Here is a 14,361-nt window from a genome sequence, read left to right as displayed (position 1 = left end):
AACCTACTCAGACAGTATGTACATTAACGGTATTCAATATTGCTGCCACCACCAAAAATTACCCCAAAACCTACTGAGATAGTATGTACATTAACGATATTCAATATTTCCGCTCCAACCAAAAACTACCCCAAACGTACTCAGACAGTATTTCCGTGTAGACAGTATGTACATTGACAGTATTCAATATTATCTCATTACCAAAAACTACCCCAAACCTACTCAGACAGTATTTCCGTGTAGACAGTATGTACATTGACAGTATTCAATATTATCTCATTACCAAAAACTACCCCAAACCTACTCAGACAGTATTTCCGTGTAGACAATATGTACATTGACAGTATTCAATATTATCTCATTACCAAAAACTACCCCAAACCTACTCAGACGGTGCAAAAAAAAAACACTTTTTGTACCATTTCAGTTTTTTACCTCTGTGGGGAATGGGGGGAGTGAAGTGTCAAGATGACCACCATTCTAATCGTCATGTCAAGGGCTATCTATGATAAAAAAAGGATCACCTCGATCGAAGGGTACCCCCATCTGTATTAGAATAAAATTATTAAGAATGTGAAAAGACTTTCCAATAACAATCTCGAAATTCATTGGTTAAAATTGTTCTTGAAGTGTATAATGTTTATCAATAGTATTTTACTCATGGTGATGCGTTCCCCTATTTTGGAAAACACTCCGCAATAAGATTTCAACTAAGTTACTTTATAAGAAGCCCTGAGTTTGGTGCACATGTCGTCGTTGGATGTACTCCATGGATTCGGTACGCCATTCGCACATTTTCGTATCACGGATTCCGTGTTGGTCCACCCACCAATAATTATCCAGTAACAAAAATCAGTTTCGTAACGTTTACTCTTGCAGAATAGAATGTGGGCGTCCCTAGATCCACGAACAGAGATTGCGAGAGCTCCCTCGAACATTCGAACCTTCCCCAGTTTTCCGAGTAAACGGTATTCGTTCACGCTATCGAAATTATTGTACTCTACGAAGCCTAAAAATGCGTATGTTGATAAACGGAATTTAAGAAGTGGTCGTGAATCGCTACGAAAGTGTCCAAACGAACCCTCCCATCGACGATCCATTACCGGACCCATGGGTTTGTCTCCGGAATTCGCTAAACTCCAACCAGCAGTACTCCAGCCTCTCATGCAACCTTCGTTCGAGGTCAGATCGCAATCTATTTGCTCTCTTTGATATCCATTTAAAGATCGAAAGTCTGGAATTAATGTAGGTATAGATCAGAAATGAGCAAAATTTTATCAAAATGATAGATAACGCATAGAATAGAATAGACCACGTTCGTTTAACTTATGACTTCATTTTATAATTCAAATTCAAACTTTTATAGAGCGAGAAATCTAAAGTAGGTTTCCATAAACGCTACAGTAATTACACTAGTTTACAGCTGAAATGTACATTTAATGCCACAAGTTTTTTCTTATGTATTTATATGCATTTTTCAATTTTTTGTTAATTTTTTAAAATTATTTCTACTCGTATTTCTAATCGAAATGAATTAAATAAACGTTTTCTATATAAGTAGGTGAAAAATACAAAAACAGAGTAAAATTGAGTACCTTTACTCAATTATTCATAACTCTGGTATTTATACATAGATTTTATTCAACAAAAGCTTGTTTTCTTCGTAAAAGTGCGATCTATACGTAAACTATAAGAAACTGGATATAATTTGACAGTTTCATAAACGTTTCCTATATAAATAGGAGAAAAATACAAAAACAGAGTAAAACTGGAATTTTTGTACCTTTACTTAATTGTTCATATCTCCGGTATTTATCCATAGATTTTCTTCAACAAAAGCTGGTTTCTTCGTAAAAGTGCGATCTATACGTAAACTATAAGAAACTGGACATAATTTGACAGTTACTATTTTTACAATGCGATGAAAGCTTTCGTGTTCTATTTTAGCTCAAAAAATCGATGTTTCTCATATATTTTGGCCCATAACACTTAAACTATTAAATCGATTGGAAAACAGTGTTAAAAACAATTGTTGGATATTCGATTACCTTTAATATGACACCTTGCGCGACCCAATCGGATATTTCTAGCTCGCGATATGGCCTAAAATGTGATGTTACCTAAAAAAAATCGAAAAAGAATTCAAAAATTCATATCTCGAAAACCTATCCATAGAAAAATGTTTCATTGCGATTTTCGAGTTTAGCAGGCCAAAATACATAGGAAAAAAGTGCGGCATTGAACGTACATTTTTATTTTTTATTTTGTAAACTAGAATAGTATTCCACGCGGCGCGCAGCTAGTATCGTGTAAAAATATTGAAAGTTATATTGTCAATGTTCCTTTTTTATTAAACAGTGGAGTGACAATTATTCCGTTACTCTCTTCATTAAAAACTCACCAGCGGTCGTGCTTCTATCGCTGAACTTATAAGGTTCGTAGATCCAGTTTAAATTGCTATTCCATATTAAACCGCTACCGTCGTCTTCGGACACACACGCTAATTTTCTCATGTTCTGCCCGAAAGTATACGCTGATTTACCTCTCAAGACCGTCAATCGTCCCGAAATAATAGTAACTTGTATCGCGAAAAGTAGTATCTCCAGTACGCTCATGATGAATCGTCACAAAGTGAAACTTGCGAATTATACACCGCCGCAACAAAAATGAAAAGATTAATGAATTTTACGACACTGTCACATCCGGCATCACTCTTCCGCGTTTCAGAAATCGCATGTTCGTATCGGATCGATGCTGTACCGCATCGCATTCAGCGCACGTCAAAAAGTCAATGTCTATTTGACGCGAGCGAAACTTGAAAATGCTCGAGGCTCAGGAAATCGACTTCCTCGTGGTGAATCTGCGATAAGGAATATATCCGGTAGTCGTGAACGACAAACCTGAAAACGATAGTGATAAAGAAACGCATCTCTGAAGTAGATGGAAAATTATTAAACGCTTCAACTACGAGCGCATTAAAGAGAAATAAAATTTGTCCGGGTAATCGTTGCGTAAACATTTTATTTGAAAATTGGTACAAAATGTACAAGCTTGTATAAAATTATTCTTCTTGAGACGACGATATCTCGTAACATACTAAGATACGAACACGTTACTTCGCATGTTTTCGCGTATTTTATAATCTTAACTTATCGAGTACGTATTACAAATTTATTTGGCTTCGTCGTGATAGTCTTGCGCGCAAATGCTGTCTACTCGTGTCAGAAAACGATACGTTACAGTGCGAACGGAGGTAGGCAAAATTTGTTTCGAAAAATACTTTGGCGAATAAATTCATTTTTAACGGTTTTTCGATGGATCGGTTACTAGGATAAATTTTTATTTGTCGAACGCGAGATATAATGTAATATTACTTTATGATTCAGTGTTTTACAAATTTTGCTAACCTGAGAGAAGCCTCAAAACCTTTGATAGGCTTCCTAGTTAAAAACTGCTATTATAAAACTGCTTTTTAAGAAAATGTCTGGATGGTCTACAAGAGAGGATGATAGAAAATGACTGTTTTTTGGAGCTGTGAGGAAACGAAAAATTCATGTAGGACGGTGTCACATATACAGGGTGTCCCAAAACTCGGGAAGGAGCCGGAAATGGAGGGTAGCTGAGACGAGTCTGAACAACAATTTCCTTTGCAAAAATGTCGGATGGGGTTTCGTTAAGGAGATATTAAGCGAAAACCTCGACCAATCAGAGCGCGCGTAGACCGTTGGAGCGGCCGCGGTAGCGTAGGCTACGCGCTGGTGGCCGCGCTTGCACGCGAACAAGTGACTCGACGTGCATCGAAGCATCGACCTAGCGCGTAGCCTTCGCTACCGCGGCCGCTCCAACGGTCTACGCGCGCTCTGATTGGTCGGGGTTTTCGCTTAATATCTCCTTAACGAAGCCCCATCCGACATTTTTGCAAAGGAAATTGTTGTTCAGAATCGTCTCAGCTACCCCCCATTTCCGGCTCATCCCCGAGTTTTGGGACACCCTGTATAATAAAGTGTCACATGTATAATAAAAAGCGTCTTTATCATTTTCTCCAAAAGTGACGGGACAGTTGTCGAATACAGGTGGAAACATGTCATAGCGATCTAATTGCGTATAATTATTATACATATACCTGCACATGTTAAAAGAAACCTTGTATATTACAAATCATTTTTGTAAAAGCAGTTTTTTGACAGCTTCATCCCTTTATGAGATATTCAATCATTCCAATTTCAACGATACGCCCTGTATATTTTACATATCTATGGGAAGACGTGAGCTAGAATGAATAGAGGGTGTCCAATTCAATTTGAGATTGTAAAAAATCTCAAAGACGTGTGATTAAAAAGACAAAAACTGACACATATTCTTTAGTGTTTCGAGTAGAGAGTCAGATGGCACTATTACTTTTTTAATCCGTGGACGTTTTCAAGGTCATTTCAAAGTCGTTTTGTCTTTTTTTATCATAAACCCATATTTTTTATTTCGGAATCACATTCTACCCAAAAAGATGCACAACTTTTGTTCGAAACATTTTTTAGCGAGTTCAATGTTTCTTAAAATATTTAGCTGATTTTTCATATTTATGTCATGGATAATTTTCTTCTTTTTATTAAAGTGACAACGTTACTTTCTTCTGCAAGATTTTTTATTTCATTAAAGAACATCATAATAAATACTTAAAATTTTTACTCTCAACTTCTAGACACTTAATTTAATAAACCGCTCATGATAATAAAGTTCAGATAATAAAATTTTTCTGGTAATAATACAGTTTTTTTTTTCAATCACATGTCTTCGAGATTTTTTACAATCTGAATTTAAAAGGGATACCCTGTATATATGTCGATAAGATTGCTATAACATGTTTCCATCTGTATTGGACAATTTTCGCATCACTTTTGAAGAAAATGATAAAGACGTTTTTTTATTATACATATGGATGACACTGTGAACAGTCTTGCATACATTTTTTCTTTCCAAGCGGGTCCAAGAATGCCCATTCTTATCCATCTCCCGTTTTCTATAATTTAAACGGTTTAACATTTAATTCAGTACAAGCGATAAAAACGCTTCTTAAAATGAATTTTATATACGTAGTTTCGCAAAGTATTACACAAGAATAAATCTACAGTGGGCTTAAGTGGATCTTCTCGCGATTTATTTCATAATGTCTAGCACAGGATAATATTTTTTATCAAATAGTATTAAATAATCCTTGTAATTTGGCTTTCGGGTAAAACTCCATATATCATTGCGAACGGAAAATCTAATATAATTTGATATCTTGTAGCAATTGCTACTAACTCAGACTACATTACCTCGAAAATACGGCTTACTGTTGGAAGCCTTGATTAGTATCGATTATGAAGAATCTGGCCGTGAGTGTCTCAAATATCTTACTTTCTAATACTTGAAACAAAAACATAATAATAGTTGCGATTATAAGTTCCAAACAATTTTGATAAAATAGTATAAAAAGAATTGGACAACGTATAATTAAACGAGATAGGTGATGATGCTGATTACATTATGTGGGAGATGTATTTTTTTTTTATGTTTCTGTAAAACTTCTAAAATGAATAAAACACTGTGGACCAAATTCTTCCAATATAAAACTTATTCCCTTTGATCCACTACATCTACCGTTCGAGAAACCCTGCTACAATCCACATTATAAATTTTATTCACCAAATATAACGTCATTTCATCGCTATTCATCATTTATTCGCTAATCGAGATTTGCATCTAGCCCCTCTCTCATAGTCCAAATCGTTCTCCGTTCCTATACGCCTCTACAATAATTCATACTCTCGACAAAAAACAGCAGACTAGGATTTCGTTTTTGCTCGGCGAGGAAACGCGCCGTGATTCGCGCTTTCTCCAAGGTAAACATCGTTCCTGCGTAAAAACAACTCCAGCCGCTATCGATTCGCAGTTATCGTCGCGCGGGTTATATCGTTCTATTTTTCCAGAAACGTTCGACGGCCTGAACGCGAAAATCAAGGCGAGAAACGAGGTATCCAAGAGTGGACCCGCCTGTGTCGTCCCAAATTGCATCTCGGCGCTAAAAGCGCGACCAACGCCAGAACGGCACCCAATAAGGAAACTCCGCATAAAGCGCCAGCAGTGACATCGTGAAGCGGCGTACCAGCTTTTGGTGCTTTGGCGGCGAGCAGGAGCAGTCCTGCGCAGCTCAACGCAGAAAGTCCCGCGAGACCGAGGCCGGTCCAGGTCCTTCTCATCGTCCTGCAAGCTCCCGCCAAAGTGCAACATACTCCGCAACCTGTTGCGCTGTCGTAGTAATATCTGAGGATACACAGGGACTCGTTCAGTATTCGAAATTGTCGGATACAATCGGAGCTGCGGTGTGGGATAGAATAAGAGGGGAAGGCACCTTCGACGCTTAACCCTTTCGTTACTATAGGTAGGACTATAGATTGAATTTATAGGCGGTGTTCAGTCGCGTCACTCCAGCGGACCGGACTGTCGTAAGGAAAGGATTAAAAATTGTAGATATACAGTAATGTCTCCATAAATGCACTTTGTCTACGATAAATGCACAGAATAATACTCTCGAAGGGTCAAGGAATTCGATCGCCGAGTAGTATAAACATGATCTGGGATTGGATTACTCGGTGAGACAATTTAATGCAACGGTGGAACTTTTTTATTATTAACCCTTTGCACTCGAGAGGTGATTCTCGGTCACCATCAAGTTTGACACGGTAAATCAACCAGCAAATAATGTTTGTTTAGGTTTCATTTCCCAAAAATCGAAGTTTTATAAATATAACGAGTGCAGACGAAGTAAAGGTGACCTGACTCTCGAATCTCAAATTAGTTTGCGATCGTGACAGTATAAAATGTTAAGAAAGCATCTCGAGTTGCTAGTAGATACCAGGAAAAAAGTACTCGAGTGCAAAGAGTTAATTTTTTTGCTGTAAAGTTTTTTCCATCTTGACTATCTTTGACTATCTTGTTCTTGACATTTTTCTGACTAAAATGAGGCCAAACGTGACGTAATTCGCTAGATATTCACTTGTAACAACTTATTATGTACATAGATCAATTTTACATGTTAAATAAGAAAATTAACAAAAATTCCTTCTCGCTGAAACATGCGCCCCACTTTACCACGCCATTTCCATATTTGAAATTTTACATACGACCGATAGTTTTGGAGATAGAGCTTCGTGACACTTAGGCTGGGACACCCTGTATATCGTAAAACATTAACTAACGAAAAAATCCATGGTAAATATCGTCCGAATGATGTCGTGTTTGGTCTCATTTTTCTTTTCTCATATTTGGAATTTTACATACGGCCGATAGTTTTGGAGTTGGAGCTTCATAACACTTAGGACACCCTGTATATCGTAGAACACTAATTAACAAAAAAATTCAGGGAAAATATTGTCCGAATTATGTCTTGTTTGGTCTCATTTTAATCAGAAAAATGTCAAGAATATGATAGTCAAAGTTTTACAACAAAAAAGTTAATAATAAAAAAGTTTCACCGTTGCATTAAATTGTCTCATCGACATACTCTGGTGTTTTCGCTCCGTCTTCTTCTGTATTCGCTGTCCTTCTCTACGTTCGAAGCTTGTCGGCAAATAACAAAGAATATACGAAGTCTACCATAAATGCACTAGTTCAGGCCGGAGTTTGTGCAGTTATGGAGACATTACTGTATTCAATAATTCTTTTTATCGAAAACAGTTGATTAACAGTTCAGATCGTCTCATAACTTTGAAAACTTAAAATTTACATCTTGATACACATCTGTGCGAAATATAGGTTCGATTTACCGTTTAGTTTGCTAGATATGATCACTTAAATTTCGCGTTTCTCGTCGCATTTGATAGGAGGCTTACAATGAGACTTTGTATGATATTTTTGACTGTAAAACAATTTGTACAACACGAATCGAAACCAATAGTGAATGGAATGTAAATTAATAAGTGTAGAGTAACATATTTCCCCTTTAGTACTAGAGCAATAGGCGTTAGAAAAAGAAGCTGAGTATTCGTGTCTACCTGATGGACATATACTGTGGACATTACATACGGATTTCATAATACGTTAGAACATTTCTTACTATAGACATTTTTGTCTGTAAATTTTGTGCTTAAAACGAAATTTTTTGTTCAAATGTTCACCATTTTTACAAACAATTGAAATTTTGAAAAATCTGTACTTTCACAGTAGTTTCACGTAGAAAATGAAAATATTTGGTTTTTTATTTTAAGTCCATGCCTGAAAAGTTGAAAAGTCCGCTAGTGACTCTTTCGAAAAAGACTTGTCGTGTAATGGCTCCAATATCGCAATTTTATTTAAAAAAATCAAAATAAAGATAATTTTTGTATTACTCAATATATGTATGATGAATGTCATCAAATAGATCTTCCATAAAGTCAATAGTTTTCCACGACAAAATGGTTGAATATAATTATGATTTTCATGCGTTCAAAATTGCTTCCTCCCTTAACCCTTTGATCTACAATTTACTGTAGGATCGTGAATCAGGTACAAAATTCCTCACACGTTGTTGTAGGTTAAAGGGTTAAAGAGTCAACAAAATATTTATTTGACGTTAGACACCTAATCAATTTACATATGTAAACAAGTAATTACCGTCTCCCTTGCGTCCAGGACAAATACAGCGCCAAACCACAAGTCAAGATGCCAACGAGAATCAGGAGGAGCGGTGCGTTTCTTCTATCGTTTTTCTCTAAACCGCTGGCCAAGGTTGTGTTTGCGTCACTGTTCGGCGGCGATAGCGGTGGAACCTGAGCGGACGAGCAAACCAGGATTGTGTGTTATCGAATCGTGTGCTGTTCAATCAATTCTTCAAACAATTCTCTATCATTTTCCTATCAAATATAGAGCTGGACATTTCCCGGACAATCGAAGACATACAAAAATGCATCGATGACTTTATCGCAAGCTGTCCGAAAAATAGTAAAAGATCAACGATGCAAACGATGCATATTTCATCGAACGAAAATTTTTAGTTTGTTTTTACATAAAGATCGAATTTAGTAAATTAAAGCTGAGAACTTTTAACGATAACAAATTCTTTCAAATAACTATTTACTCCAAGCATTATTTATGATTTATTACTAATAGAGCCTTCAAATGTTGAGCAAACACAGTCGGATCGTCGCCATGTATCTTCCTTTCTAAGTCGTTGCGTCACCACGTAATGATGAACATTAATCCGAAAGCGTTCTTTACTCACCACCGCGGTTCTGGCGATGAACGCACTTTCTACGCTTTGGTAGCCGTTCCTTTTCTGTCCCGTGGGTATCACTTGATACCTTGGCGAACCGGACACCATCGGCATAGATTCTGGACCATTATCTATGTACCCGTAACGAGGTGGTGGGTCACCGTGACCCATCGACGCAAGGTCGACAGGAGCCGTGCCGACGTAACGGAGTCTCCCGCAGTTGCTGGCTGGGCAGACGTCTTGTTGCCGAGACGAGTTCTCCAACAGTGGCAAACACCTTCGCGCTGACGATTCTTTGTTAGGGGTGGAAGTCTGAGTTCTCGTCGGAGAAAACGCTCGATTCGGTGGCGTTCCGTGTGGGGTGCTGCGACTCGGACTGAACGTTCGACCTGGATTTAGGTATATCAACGTTAACTTTGAAACGTTTGAAGCTCTGACTAGTATACAAATTAGAAACCTTAATTTTGCGTTTATATTTCACCAAAGATGCAAGTCTCGGAGGCATTATCTTGGAAAAATTATGCTAGGAGGATTTGTATTGATTTCTTTATATATATATATATATATATATATATATACAGGGTGTATACAGTTAAGGGACAAACTCAGGAAATCAATTCTACAACTAATTTCCAAGGAAAAGTTCCTCTTAGACATTTTTCTAGAAATCTCTTATTTAGGAGTACTTTCACTTTTAATTTTATTTCCGTGTCTTCGACTGAACACTCTTTAAACCGCCGTAACTCCAACTTACAGTGCGAAATTAAAACTAAATGTACCATTAGAAAGAGCGTTACATTTACAATCTTCTGGATTTACGTAGATATCAACGTTAACTTTGAAACGTTTGAAGCTTTGACTAGTATAGAAATTAGAAACCTTAATTTTTCGTTTATATTTCACCAAAGATGCAAGTCTCGGAGGCATTATCTTGGAAAAATTATGCTAGGAGGATTTGTACTGATTTCTCTCTCTCTCTATATATATATATACAGGGTGTATACAGTTAAGGGACAAACTCAGGAAATCAATTCTACAACTAATTTCCAAGGAAAAGTTCCTCTTAGACATTTTTCTAGAAAACTCTTATTTAGGAGTGCTTTCACTTTTAATTTTATTTCCGTGTCTTCGACTGAACACTCTTTAAGGGATGCAGCGCAAAAATTGGAGTTACTTCAATATAATAGCGCATAAATCGAGTAATAATCGTATACAGTCGAATAATGAAATTTTAGTAATATTAGCAAGTTACGAGACAAAACTTGCATTTGCACCAAGAAGTAAGTGTCTTAGGGGATGAAGCGCAAAAGTCGAAATTGCTCTTATACGATAGTGCATAATTAGCGCATACTGTGGGTGTAGAATGTATTCGTACATCGATTAATTTTTCAAAAAACTTACGTGTGAAATTGTAGTTCATTATCTTTTTTTTTTTTAATAATCGATGATATTCTACATATTCTCGGAGATCTCTAGAACAGATATAGTCCAAACAACAATTACTAGTTTAAATAATTTGCGAAATTAACAAGGAAATACGAAAAATCGACAGAAATATAGAATGAATAATTATTCGTACGATTCTTACGACGAACCATTTACGGTGGAGTTAGTAACATAAACACATCAGTTTATTGCTTCGTGCGAATTAGAAAACATCGAATTTCCAGTTAGGAGGTCTTAAAAAATGCTCTAATAGAGGAATGGAAGGACATTTAGTTAATTTACCTATTGCCTAGAAGAGTTGCGGCAATTATAAAATCAAAAGGAAATCCCGCGAAGTATTAATTATTTACAAATTAATGTAAATTTCGTTTTTTTTTTTTTATAAAGTTATAAAAATTTAACGATCGTACGAATACTTCTCGTTTCTATATTTTTATCGATTTATTGTTTTTTCTTGTTAATTTCCCAACTTATATAAATAATTAATTTCTTTTGTACTGTATCTATTCTATAGACTTCCAAAAATATGTAGACTATCATTGTTTTCAAAAAAGAAGTTAATAAACTACAGTTTCACATAGCTTTTTTATAAATTGATTGCTTATCATTAATATGTGGGGGGGCTTACTAGCAGCCTACTCAGCCCCCCCCCCATTTAAATAAATTCTTTTGCATTAAACAGAGCGAGCGCAAAAATTTTTTCTTACGGATTTGAAGAGCGCATAAATAGTGCATTATTATGCAATTTTTTCCTTAAATTTTATTTAAGCGGAGGAGCTTCATAAGCAGACGTTTCCTTTCCGTGTTAATAAAAAAAATTCTTGAAAATCGGCTATTTTTCAGTCGTTCAAACCACAACACGTCCTTAAAGGAAGGAAAAGAGAAAAGCATAGAATTCTGAATAAAATAAAATCATTTTTGGATCTAGAAGATATATCTGTCTCCCTGAGAGGCGGTAGCATGAGGCGAATATTTACCAAAAAAATATATGTAGGTACATATGTATATAGTATATCTACCGGTTGGGGAGCCACCTGGCGTGAGTGCTCTTCTTTGTGGAGTACTGGTTTGATTGAACGACTGTTGCCTCTTTGGGGACAGGGTCCTTTCCTCGGACCTGGATCTCGGCTTCCTCGGAGTAGTCAGTATTTCGTGCAGTTTTTGCGTAGCTAAATTGTTTCTCGGGGAAATCGAGAGCTCGTGCAGGTTCCTGTCGGGTAGAGCCGGAGGGTCCTCTTCTTGCAGAGGCACTCTGCTGTAACGACCTAATAACACGCTACCGCTTAACCATCGCAATCGCAGGAAAAAATAAAATAGAATTTTTAAACAGCCGCGTAATTGAGAGGGAAAAAGGGTCGCACTTTATAATTCACCGCGCCTCGAGCAAACACGGAGGATTTTATCGCTAATTAATCTCGTTCTCAGCGTTACCTTGCGGCGTGTTAATGTGTCTCGGCACCGACGTGGCGTATTTGGACGTGTTCCACGCAATTTCCTCGTCAGGGTAATCCTGGTCACCCAGTACAACGGCGTATCTTCCAGCGTTGTTCCGGCAGGTTTGCATCTGCGGCTCCCTGGCGTCGTCTTGGTTGGCCGCCGGCGCGGAACGCTGGTGCACCTGCTGACGCGGAATGAACTCGTACCTCGACGAACCCCTCCTCTGCAACTGAGTCCTTTGCTCCTCTTGGATGTACTCGTACCTTGAACTAGAGACGAGTTTAACGTTAGGGTTAATTAATAAAATACGACGAATAGAAGACGTGGAAATTAATCATCGCTTCTTGAAAGGATAATTTGTCGAGTATGTAAATGAGTTGCAAACCACGATAAATTGCTTCATTCTAATTATTCTTCAACTATGTCTTGTTTAATGTAAACGACACTTGTAATGCCCAACCAAGCGGTGCAATTTGTTTGAGCACATGGTTCGATGGAAATTTATGTACTTAGATTAGTGTTTAAGAGTCAAGTCTCATCGAGAAGATAGTTAATTTAAAATTGTACAGGGTGGTCCACGCAATGTGAATTATATATTCGTTTTATATACAGTGACTCCCAGAAATATTCGGGCACCAGTGTATGGTTTGCTTTATGGCTTAATATCGTAGTTATTAAGTAAAGCAATCGTCTTCGTTACTTTTTCCAATAATAAATCATTTATTAATGTTATTAAAGGTATATACATTAATCAAAAAATTTACATAAATTACATAATAACAATAAACAAACGAAAGAATACCGCATTTTCGGGTCACAAAAATATTCGGACACTATGAGGAATAACATTTATTAATTAAAATTAAACATTATATGTTCCACATTAATATTTTGTTGCAAATCCCTTTTCTTTTATAATATGTCTCAATCGATTCGGCATATTAGAAATGATTTTTTTTAAATATTCTGTCGAAACGAATGCCCATTCTTCTTGAAGCCTAATTTTAAGTTCTTCTTTGGAACGAATGGGTGTCTTGCGAATCCGTTGGTTCAACTTATCCCATAAGTTTTCTATAAGGTTAAGGTGTGGCGATTGTGGAAGTGGATGAAGGACTTTGGGGCAATTATACAATAAAAATTCTTAGACAATACGCGACTTATGTTTAGAATCATTATCCTGGTAAAATTTAAAATCTTCAGCAATCCTCATTTTTTCTGCACTTTGTTTTAAATTGCTTTTTAAAAGATTCAAATAAGCATTCTTAACCATGATGCCATCGATAAAAACTAAATTGCCAACACCGGAAGTCGAAATGCATCCCCACACCATTACAATGCCTATTCTGTGTTTTATCGTACCCGAAAATGTGATATTCTTTCGTTTGTTTATTGCTATTATGTAATTTATGTAAATTTTTGGATTAATGTATACATCTTTAATAACAATAATAAATGACTTATTATTGAAAAAGGAACGAAGACAATTGCTTTTTTAATAACTACGATATTAAGTCATAAAGCTAACCATACACTAGTGTCCGAATATTTCTGGGAGTCACTGTACCTTCTGATGAAATAATTTCTATTTCAACTGGATTATTACTAGACTGCGGATCTTTATGCATTTATAGGAAATTTGAGCGTGCAAGAAATTACAAAATGCAAACAATATGTAAGAATATAAAAAAGATTGAAAGTAAAGTTCATGTTATAATATTTCCAAAATAAAATAAATTCCTATTTAGGTTGAATTTTTGTAGCCACACTCGCGAAGATTTTATTTTGCATAAAGATCCGCAGTCTAATTATTACTCACCAGCTCTTGATGAGTTTGGTTAAATTATTAAATACACCGTATTAAATACAATGCAACAGTTTCTGAGGAGAAAAATTAAAAACGTTTAATTCCAGGTTGAGTTAGCTTTTGGTGGGAGCAGCAATATTGAATGCTGTTAATGTATAGATGTGTACTGTCTACGTGGAAATACTGTCTGAGTGGGTTTGATGTATTTGGTGTGGCTAAGGACGTGGACAAAATTGCATACAGTTAATGTATATATTATCTACATGGAAATAGTGTCTGAGCAGCTTTGGTGTGTTTGTTTTGTGGAGGCTAAGGTTGTAAATATTGATCACTGTTAAGGTATATACTCTCTCCATGAAAATACTGTCTGAATAAGTTTGGGATAGTATTTGGTGGAACCTCCAATATTCAATAGTGTTAATGTATACTGTCTACGTGGAAATACTGT

The 14,361-nt window shown here is 36.4% G+C and overlaps 2 protein-coding genes across 2 annotated transcripts in view; both read right to left on the bottom strand.

Annotated features, from left to right (window-relative positions):
* Window positions 1-2,735, bottom strand: part of LOC128885584 (uncharacterized) — a 36,065-nt gene extending 33,330 nt beyond the window's left edge. Inside the window, exons 1-3 of the mRNA XM_054139682.1 lie at window positions 2,402-2,735; window positions 1,082-1,234; window positions 720-1,009 (exon numbers count right to left, since the gene is read on the bottom strand). Of these exons, the coding sequence (XP_053995657.1) occupies window positions 720-1,009; window positions 1,082-1,234; window positions 2,402-2,615 (657 nt within the window). The 5' untranslated portion in view covers window positions 2,616-2,735. The remainder of the gene's footprint in view (window positions 1-719; window positions 1,010-1,081; window positions 1,235-2,401) is intronic.
* A 1,324-nt stretch (window positions 2,736-4,059) lies between these two features.
* Window positions 4,060-14,361, bottom strand: part of LOC128885445 (uncharacterized) — a 12,112-nt gene continuing 1,810 nt past the window's right edge. Inside the window, exons 2-6 of the mRNA XM_054139500.1 lie at window positions 12,104-12,378; window positions 11,692-11,937; window positions 9,236-9,615; window positions 8,629-8,783; window positions 4,060-6,300 (exon numbers count right to left, since the gene is read on the bottom strand). Of these exons, the coding sequence (XP_053995475.1) occupies window positions 5,994-6,300; window positions 8,629-8,783; window positions 9,236-9,615; window positions 11,692-11,937; window positions 12,104-12,378 (1,363 nt within the window). The 3' untranslated portion in view covers window positions 4,060-5,993. The remainder of the gene's footprint in view (window positions 6,301-8,628; window positions 8,784-9,235; window positions 9,616-11,691; window positions 11,938-12,103; window positions 12,379-14,361) is intronic.

The sequence above is a fragment of the Hylaeus anthracinus genome, unplaced genomic scaffold, assembly GCF_026225885.1.
Source record: "Hylaeus anthracinus isolate JK02 unplaced genomic scaffold, UHH_iyHylAnth1.0_haploid 11981, whole genome shotgun sequence".
Classification (NCBI taxonomy): Eukaryota; Metazoa; Arthropoda; class Insecta; order Hymenoptera; family Colletidae; genus Hylaeus; species Hylaeus anthracinus.
Note: the sequence above shows the minus strand (reverse complement) of the source record. Positions and strands in the feature narration are given on the sequence as shown.